The sequence below is a fragment of the Betta splendens genome, chromosome 5 (genome assembly GCF_900634795.4).
Source record: "Betta splendens chromosome 5, fBetSpl5.4, whole genome shotgun sequence".
NCBI classification, from domain to species: Eukaryota; Metazoa; Chordata; class Actinopteri; order Anabantiformes; family Osphronemidae; genus Betta; species Betta splendens.
Window position 1 is genome coordinate 16,418,046 of NC_040885.2, and position 9,438 is coordinate 16,427,483.

General features: G+C 43.5%; 2 protein-coding genes across 2 annotated transcripts; both read right to left on the minus strand.

The window, feature by feature from the left end:
• LOC114856350 (transcription factor HES-5-like) lies at nt 1-1,489 on the minus strand. Its single transcript, XM_029152230.3, has 2 exons — nt 1,291-1,489; nt 1-1,177 (listed from the first exon to the last, which is right to left on the minus strand). Exons 1-2 carry the CDS (start codon nt 1,411-1,413, stop codon nt 755-757), a joined length of 546 nt encoding a protein of 181 aa, XP_029008063.1. The 5' UTR covers nt 1,414-1,489; the 3' UTR covers nt 1-754.
• A 5,165-nt stretch (nt 1,490-6,654) lies between these two features.
• On the minus strand, nt 6,655-8,252 carry LOC114856327 (transcription factor HES-5-like). Its single transcript, XM_029152198.3, has 2 exons — nt 8,096-8,252; nt 6,655-7,982 (listed from the first exon to the last, which is right to left on the minus strand). Exons 1-2 carry the CDS (start codon nt 8,216-8,218, stop codon nt 7,560-7,562), a joined length of 546 nt encoding a protein of 181 aa, XP_029008031.1. The 5' UTR covers nt 8,219-8,252; the 3' UTR covers nt 6,655-7,559.
• Nucleotides 8,253-9,438: the final 1,186 nt, after the last annotated feature.

A 9,438-nucleotide genomic window follows, 5' to 3' on the forward strand; every position in this document is an offset into this window, starting at 1 on the left:
TCAATTATACGTCTGTTTATTAGAACAACTTAATAATTAAGTATGAACTTCTCAACAGGAAGCAGATAAATGTGATGATACATCACAACCACAACTTGGTAACATGTCCAAGGCACCATGTTCTCAACGTGAGGAGAGGAACTCTAGTCTTTACAAAAGACAGCAGCAGTACATTAATCATCACAGTCTCACATAATTAAGACATAATTACGTCCTTTAAATCAAAGGAAACAAAATACTAATCTTGAAACAGATCACAGGAACATAATCATAATGTGATAAAAGCAAATTAATCAATATAATTTCACAAGAAATTCCAGTGTCGTTACTGTCGTTGACAGAATCATGTGAACGGTGAAACCTTCAGAGTAGAAGAGGATAAAATACACATGGATCTAATAACAGATAGATTGTTTGCGTTCCAGAAAACTGAAAGTGTCCACATTAACAGAAACTGTTCACTCAGTGAACAAAGATGGTTCTGATCAAACATGATCATTAACAAACAAGAAGTCAATAACTTCAACTTATACATATCACCAAAAAATAACACACAGGTTTCTGTGATTTATCTTTGGCACCATTATATAAAGTTTCTTTCTTAATTAGAAAAATAGGAAATAATGTTTTTCTTAAAACAAGAAATGAAATTATTCTGTTCAAGCAGATGAACAACCTTTTAAATTTCACTGAAGTAATTCCTGTGATCTTTGACCAATGTGGTCGCCTCAGTTTGACTCCAGTGTGTAGGTGTCTACCACGGCCTCCAGGGGGCGCTGTTGACCGCACTCTTCTCTTTGCTGATGCTGGTCTGGACTGAAGAGCTCAGACACTCAGAGTCAGTGTCTCTTAGGACGCTATCAGAGGAAGACTCCAGCTTGTTGATGGGGTTCTGCAGGCTCCTCAGAGTTTGTGCCTTCACCCCCTCCTTGGACAGGAAGTATGTGACCTCCTGGACACACCTGGAGTATCCCTGAGTGACAGCTGCTGAGGCCACAGCTCCATGCTGCTGCTGCAGTCGTGTGAGGAAGCAAACCGTCATCTCCAGGATGTCGGCTTTCTCCAGCTTGGAGTCTGGCTGCTGTTTGAGGAACTCTGGACCCAGGAGAGACTTGAGCTGCTCGATGCTGCTGTTGATTCGCTCTCTGCGTAACTTCTCCACCAGAGGCTTTCTGAGCTGCAGGAAGAAGAATGAAGCCGTTAATGACATTGCTCTGCATTATATGAGCAGCATCAACAAATACAAGCTTGTAGGATTCATGCTGAAGTCCTGCTGAGTCTAGAATTTACCTTGTGGCTCAGAGTCAGATGCTCCTGAGAACTGGTGATTGCTGCAGTGATTGTAGGAGCCATGTCTGGATGTGTGAGCTGTAGAGGTCTCTGTAGAGAGAGTCTGATCTCTGCTGGCTCCATCCCTCCTATTTATAGTCCCACATCTCCATATGAATGTGTGGGTCCTGGTCTGGCTGCAGTTTCTCACACTCTCAGCCAATCACAGAGCTTCATGAGACAATGAGGCACACGGGGCAAATATGGCCCAAGGGACAATGGTTAGATCTCAGGGGAACAGATGGAGGACGAGCGTTGTGAATCTGAGAAAGTGGTGACCCTGTAGAGAAGCCGTCGGCTGATACGGAGATCAATGACTGACGGAGCACACGCTGATCATTACATCACTTTTAAACCCCAAAGCAGCAGATACTGGGAGGTGATGGAGAGCGTTTTGTGGGGATATGTGAAAGTGGTGACCCTGTAGACAGAGCAGATGTGCCACGTGCGGAGACCAGTGGCTTTGACTGGGTTCATGCTCATCATTCCTTCAGAGATGCAGAATTAGTAACAATGTATGGACTTTCATGTTATTTTACATATTACACCTACAAACTGGGTATGAATTTTTATTCTTCATAACTAAATGTTTTATTTTATATTATTTTTTGAATTCACAAATTTTACAGTACATTGTTCATTTATCCCTAGATTTCACCCATAGCCTGAACTAAAGGCTCCGCCTTATGTTGACTTCAGTGACTCACGGATCACAGGTTCATGGTCTAGTCAAGGTTGTAGTATTAGCAGTTTAGAGTGTTCTTTTATTTTATACTAAACTGAACCAGACTCTTGTACTGACACAAAGTCTTCCTGGAGTCCAGAAGTGGCAGATGTGTCCACTGTGGTGTGGCTGGTGTGAGTAGAATCATGTTCTCCGTTTCCCACACTCGCTCTTTGACTGCTGTGGTCAGTGCTCTACAAAGGATCCTTGAAAGGAGCTTTTGTGCTGGCTTTCCGCCGTGTGCTGTAATAGACACAGAAAGTGACGTCAGCAGCCATCTGGAGGGAAGGAGCCTCATTGGTTGACTCCAGAGTTTAAATGTACCAGTGGCATTAAACTACACTGATGGTAAATTATTAATAGTGCAGATTGTAGATGTAGAGAATATGAAGTCTCATCTACCGTAGAGTTGTTTTATTGCTGTACGTCTAGTTTCATTGTCTTTAGATGCTGGAGGGAGATGGAGGCAGGTGTTTTTAGAAGTGTGCCAAATCCCTCGGGACATGAGGCGACTGCTGGTTGTGGGTAAGGATGCAAATCAACTTGAACTTTGACTCTTTTCTGCAAAGCGTTCCCACACTTTGTCCACAGGTTTGAACTGTGATGACGAAGGTTCATCCTTTGATTTTATTGGATGAAGACTTATGACTTGATGAAGAAATGACTGACACTCTGCACTGTCCCTGAAGGCAGCAGACAAGCAGGGATGGGGTCATAGATGAGCTATAATGGCTGCAACACATTGACCAGCAGCAATAATCATTGAAACTCTGCTCATCTCTCATCATTTTACTGTAGGTGTGAACAGCACACAGGGGTTTTGTTGTTAGATATTTGTAAATAGAATTTATGCTGCGGTGCTCACATTTTTACAAAGCACCATTTTTTTATTTCCACATAAGGGTTGAATAATATTTATGCTTTTAAGGATGAAGTAGCTTTTCCAGCCAGGAAGTAAAAGCTGCTACAGCAACATAACATGACGTCCATGTGCCTGAGCAGCTCAGCACTGACTTCATGTTAGAGGCCATTAGTTTTACTCATACTGTACTGAAAACGGAACACTGAATACTGAATAAAAAGACCTTGTCTAATTCCTCCACAGTGAAACTATTTCTCATTGTAGTCTAGGGCCTGCAGTGTCACTTACCTGAAGTCTGGGTGCTTTTACTTTACATTTTTAGGTTTCTAACAACTGACAGTGTAATACGTAAGACCTATAACACTGTGTCACAAACTGGCTCCACATTTGTGACAAAGAGGGGACACAAGTCAGGTTTCATTAACTCAAATTTATTGTAAAGCAATAAATGTAACCAACAAACATAACATGAATATAACTTGTCAGTAGGTTCAATATCAGTGGTGAATGATGTGCTTGGATGAGTGAAAAATGGGATGTGTGCATGTTGTATGCAATCAAAGAAATGGACAAACCAAACCACACAGGTACTGGGAAGTGCAGGAGAGAGTGCAATCAGTGAGGCAGAGGTATTTATCACCTCAGCAACCTAACCAGGTGCCACCCCTCTGCTCTGATGACCACTTCCTGTCTGCAGGCAGCTAAAGAAACAAAACCACAAACCAAAACAGAAGAGGGCGTAACAACTGTCTTTTTGTGGGCACACTTTTTGGTTTCTGACCATTTTCCGACCTGTACATTGGGCTCATGTGGTTTCTACACTGCCTGTTAGATTTTATTAGTAAATGATAAGTAACTGAGTGAGACCCCAGCCTGAAAACATGCGCTGCTACCAATTTTACCAGCACTATCACATGCAAACATGTCACAGATTTGATTAAACCTGTGTCCATTTCTTTGCGACACTGTCATACACTGATTAGATATAGTTAAGGTCACAGGTTCAAACCCACCAGAGCACCAAGTGTGTCCTTGAGTAAGACACCTCGCACTGTGGCTCCCACTGCTCCCCTCAGGGGACGGGGACAAATGCAGAGGTTAATTTCCCTAATGTGGGATCAATAAAGTTTTAATTATCATATGATATGATAACTAGAACCTACCGTACCAATCATCTCTGCTGTGTATGAAGCTCCGCATTTACAGAACTACTATTACTAATCAACACACAATTCAAAGAGAAGTCAATTATACGTCTGTTTATTAGGACAACTTAATAATTAAGTATGAACTTCTCAACAGGAAGCAGATAAATGTGATGATACATCATCACATACTGGCTTACATACTACACCTACAAACTGTGTATGAATTTTTATTCTTCATAACTAAATGTTTCATTTCATAATATTTTTTGAATTCATAAGTTTTACAGTACATTGTTCATTTATCCCTAGATTTCACCCATAGCCTGAACTAAAGGCTCCGCCTTATGTTGACTTCAGTGACTCACTGATCACAGGTTCATGGTCTAGTCAAGGTTGTAGTATTAGCAGTTTAGAGTGTTCTTTTATTTTATACTAAACTGAACCAGACTCTTGTACTGACACAAAGTCTTCCTGGAGTCCAGAAGTGGCAGATGTGTCCACTGTGGTGTGGCTGGTGTGAGTAGAATCATGTTCTCCGTTTCCCACACTCGCTCTTTGACTGCTGTGGTCAGTGCTCTACAAAGGATCCTTGAAAGGAGCTTTTGTGCTGGCTTTTCGCCGTGTGCTGTAATAGACACAGAAAGTGACGTCAGCAGCCATCTGGAGGGAAGGAGCCTCATTGGTTGACTCCAGAGTTTAAATGTACCAGTGGCATTAAACTACACTGATGGTAAATTATTAATAGTGCAGATTGTAGATGTAGAGAATATGAAGTCTCATCTACCGTAGAGTTGTTTTATTGCTGTACGTCTAGTTTCATTGTCTTTAGATGCTGGAGGGAGATGGAGGCAGGTGTTTTTAGAAGTGTGCCAAATCCCTCAGGACATGAGGCGACTGCTGGTTGTGGGTAAGGATGCAAATCAACTTGAACTTTGACTCTCTGCAAAGCGTTCCCACACTTTGTCCACAGTTTCGAACTGTGTTTTGCTAAAAACAAGAGATGCTAATAAGAAGTTAATCCCAATGTGGGATCAATCAAGTTTAAATTGTCTTATTATATGATAAGAATAAGACTTTAATTGTAGCACAATGGGGAAATTTCGTCTCACAGCAGCATAGAGTATGATACAGGAGAAGAGTAAGAATAGCAGCAAGTAAAAAGACAGAAAACATTAGTGAAACTGGGTTGAGTTGGCACAGTATAATACAGTGATCAGAGTGGGTATGCAGTCATAAATATATTCAGCATATTGCTCAGTTTTGCACAAATATTGCACAGATATTGCACCGAGCAAATGTGTGTATTAGCACTGATGCAGTGGGTGGTTTATCAGTTTTGGTGTGGAAGGTGGTTAACATTGTTAACATTGTTGATTGTACAGTCTGATGCAGCAGGTAGAAAATGTCTACGATATCTCTCCTTCACACAGCGAGGGTGGATCAGTCTGCTACTGAAGCTGGTCTCCAGAGCAGACAGTGAGTCCTCCAGTGGGTGAGAGTCCTGGTCCATGATGGATGTCAGTTTAGCCAGGACCCGTCTCTCACCCACCTCCTGCACCGTGTCCAGAGTGCAGCCCAGGACAGAGCTGGACTTCTTGATGATCCTGTCCAGTCTCTTCCTGTCCCTCACTGTGATGCTGCTGCTCCAGCAGACCAAACCGTACAGGATGGCTGATGCAACTACAGAGTCATGGAAGGTCTTCAGGAGTGGCCCCTCACTCCAAAAGACCGCAGTCTCCTCAGTAGGTAGAGTCTGTCTGACCCTTTCTGTACAGTGCATCTGTATACACACCCAGGTACTTGTAAGAGTCCACTCTCTCAATGTCCCTTCCCTGGATGTGCATCGGTGGGATGACAGCAGGCTGCCGTCCACCTCCATCTCCTTCGTTTTCCCTGCATTGATCAGGAGGTGGTTCCACTGGCACAAGTCCGCAAAGTTCTGAGTGAGTCCTCTGTACTCTGCATCGTCATCATCAGTGATAAGTCCGACAATCGCAGAGTCATCAGAGAACTTCTGCAGAACACAGCTGTCCGTGTTGTGTCTGAAATCTGACGTACAGTTTAGAGGGTGAAGAGGAAGGGGGCCAGTACAGTCCCCTGTGGGGCCCCCACACTGCAGGTCAGAGTATCAGACACACAGTCCCTGCCTCTCACAAACTGAGGCCTGTTTGTCAGGTAGTCCATAATCCACTCTGTCAGATGAAGGTCCACACCAGCCTCCTCCAGTTTGTCTTTCAGAAGCACCGGCTGGATGGTGTTGAAGGCACTGGAGAAGTCAAAGAACATGATCCTCACAGTGCTGCCGGGCTTCTCTAGGTGAGAAAGAGCCGATGTAGGAGGAAGATGACGGCGTCGTCTGCTCCTATGCCGTGTCGGTAGGCGAACTGCAGCGGGTCCAGGTAGGTTCCCACCGCAGAGCGGAGGTGACCCAGGACCAGTCTCTCCAGTGTCTTCATCAGGTGTGATGTCAGAGCCACTGGTCTGAAGCTGCTCAGGTCTTCGACATGTGGTGTCTTGGGCACTGTTACCGGGCAGGAGGTCTTCCAGAGCTGCGGTACCAACCTCAACTTGAGGCTTAGATTGAAGACACGCTTCATAACTCCACACAGTTCACCTGCGCAGGACTTTAGGAGTCTGGAGCTAATGCCATATGTGTCATCTCTGCTGTGTATGAAGCTCCGCATTTACAGAACCATTAATACTAATCAACACAATTCAAGTGGAGGTCAATTATACGTCTGTTTATTAGAACAACTTAATAATTAAGTAAACATCTCAACAGGAAGCAAACAAATGTGATGATACATCACAACCACAACTTGGTAACATGTCCAAGGCACCATGTTCTCAACGTGAGGAGAGGAACTCTAGTCTTTACAAAAGTCAGCAGCAGTACATTAATCATCACAGTCTCACATAATTAAGACATAATTACGTCCTTTGAATCAAAGGCAACAAAATACTAATCTTGAAACAGATCACAGGAACATAATCATAATGTGATACAAGCACATTAATCAATATAATTTCACAAGAAATTCCAGTGTCATTACTGTCGTTGACAGAATCATGTGAACGGTGAAACCTTCAGAGTAGAAGTGGATAAAATACACATGGATCTAATAACAGATCGATTGTTTGCGTTCCAGAAAACTGAGTGTGAAGTGTCCACATTTACAAAAACTGTTCACTCAGTGAACAAAGATGGTTCTGATCAAAAATGATCATCAACAAGCAAGAAGTCAATAACTTCAACTTATATGTATCACCAAAAAATAACACACAGGTTTCTGTGATTTATCTTTGGCACCATTATATAAAGTTTCTTTCTTATTAGAAAAAAATAATATTTCCATAGGAAATGTTCTTTTTCTTAAAATCAAGAAATGAAATTATTCTGTTCAACCAGATGAACAACCTTTTAAATTTCACTGAAGTGATTCCTGTGATCTTTGACCAATGTGGTCGCCTCAGTTTGACTCCAGTGTGTAGGTGTCTACCACGGCCTCCAGGGGGCGCTGTTGACCGCACTCTTCTCTTTGCTGATGCTGGTCTGGACTGAAGAGCTCAGACACTCAGAGTCAGTGTCTCTTAGGACGCTATCAGAGGAAGACTCCAGCTTGTTGATGGGGTTCTGCAGGCTCCTCAGAGTTTGTGCCTTCACCCCCTCCTTGGACAGGAAGTATGTGACCTCCTGGACACACCTGGAGTATCCCTGAGTGACAGCTGCTGAGGCCACAGCTCCATGCTGCTGCTGCAGTCGTGTGAGGAAGCAAACCGTCATCTCCAGGATGTCGGCTTTCTCCAGCTTGGAGTCTGGCTGCTGTTTGAGGAACTCTGGACCCAGGAGAGACTTGAGCTGCTCGATGCTGCTGTTGATTCGCTCTCTGCGTAACTTCTCCACCAGAGGCTTTCTGAGCTGCAGGAAGAAGAATGAAGCCGTTAATGACATTGCTCTGCATTATATGAGCAGCATCAACAAATACAAGCTTGTAGGATTCATGCTGAAGTCCTGCTGAGTCTAGAATTTACCTTGTGGCTCAGAGTCAGATGCTCCTGGGAACTGGTGATTGCTGCAGTGATTGTAGGAGCCATGTCTGGATGTGTGAGCTGTAGAGGTCTCTGTAGAGAGAGTCTGATCTCTGCTGGCTCCATCCCTCCTATTTATAGTCCCACATCTCCATATGAATTTGTGGGTCCTGGTCTGGCTGCAGTTTCTCACACTCACAGCCAATCACAGAGCTTCATGAGACAATGAGGCACACGGAGCAAATATGGCCCAAGGGACAATGGTTAGATCTCAGAGAAACAGATGGAGGACGAGCGTTGAGTGAATCTGAGAAAGTGGTGACCCTGTAGAGAAGCCGTCGGCTGATACGGAGATCAATGACTGACGGAGCACACGCTGATCGTTACATCACTTTTAAACCCCAAAGCAGCAGATATTGGGAGGTGATGGAGGGCGTTTTGTGGGGATCTGGGAAAGTGGTGACCCTGTAGACAGAGCAGATGTGCCACGTGCGGAGACCAGTGGCTTTGACTGGGTTCATGCTCATCATTCCTTCAGAGATGCAGAATTAGTAACAATGTATGGACTTTCATGTTATTTTACATACTACACCTAAAAAGTGTGTATGAATTTTTATTTTTCGTAACTAAATGTTTCATTTTGTAATATTTTTTGAATTCATAAGTTTTACAGTACATTGTTCATTTATCCCTAGATTTCACCCATAGCCTGAACTAAAGGTTCCGCCTTATGTTGACTTCAGTGACTCACTGATCACAGGTTCATGGTCTAGTCAAGGTTGTAGTATTAGCAGTTTAGAGTGTTCTTTTATTTTATACTAAACTGAACCAGACTCTTGTACTGACACAAAGTCTTCCTGGAGTCCAGAAGTGGCAGATGTGTCCACTGTGGTGTGGCTGGTGTGAGTAGAATCATGTTCTCCGTTTCCCACACTCGCTCTTTGACTGCTGTGGTCAGTGCTCTACAAAGGATCCTTGAAAGGAGCTTTTGTGCTGGCTTTCCGCCGTGTGCTGTAATAGACACAGAAAGTGACGTCAGCAGCCATCTGGAGGGAAGGAGCCTCATTGGTTGACTCCAGAGTTTAAATGTACCAGTGGCATTAAACTACACTGATGGTAAATTATTAATAGTGCAGATTGTAGATGTAGAGAATATGAAGTCTCATCTACCGTAGAGTTGTTTTATTGCTGTACGTCTAGTTTCATTGTCTTTAGATGCTGGAGGGAGATGGAGGCAGGTGTTTTTAGAAGTGTGCCAAATCCCTCAGGACATGAGGCGACTGCTGGTTGTGGGTAAGGATGCAAATCAACTTGAACTTTGACTCTCTGCAAAGCGTTCCCACACT

Coding starts and splice junctions, on each gene's coding strand:
- LOC114856350 (XM_029152230.3), bottom strand. CDS start 1,413: ATGGAGCCAGCAGAGATCAGACTCTCTCTACAGAGACCTCTACAGCTC. Junction 1,178..1,290: donor ATCTGACTCTGAGCCACAAG/GTAAATTCTAGA, acceptor TTCTTCCTGCAG/CTCAGAAAGCCTCTGGTGGA.
- LOC114856327 (XM_029152198.3), bottom strand. CDS start 8,218: ATGGAGCCAGCAGAGATCAGACTCTCTCTACAGAGACCTCTACAGCTC. Junction 7,983..8,095: donor ATCTGACTCTGAGCCACAAG/GTAAATTCTAGA, acceptor TTCTTCCTGCAG/CTCAGAAAGCCTCTGGTGGA.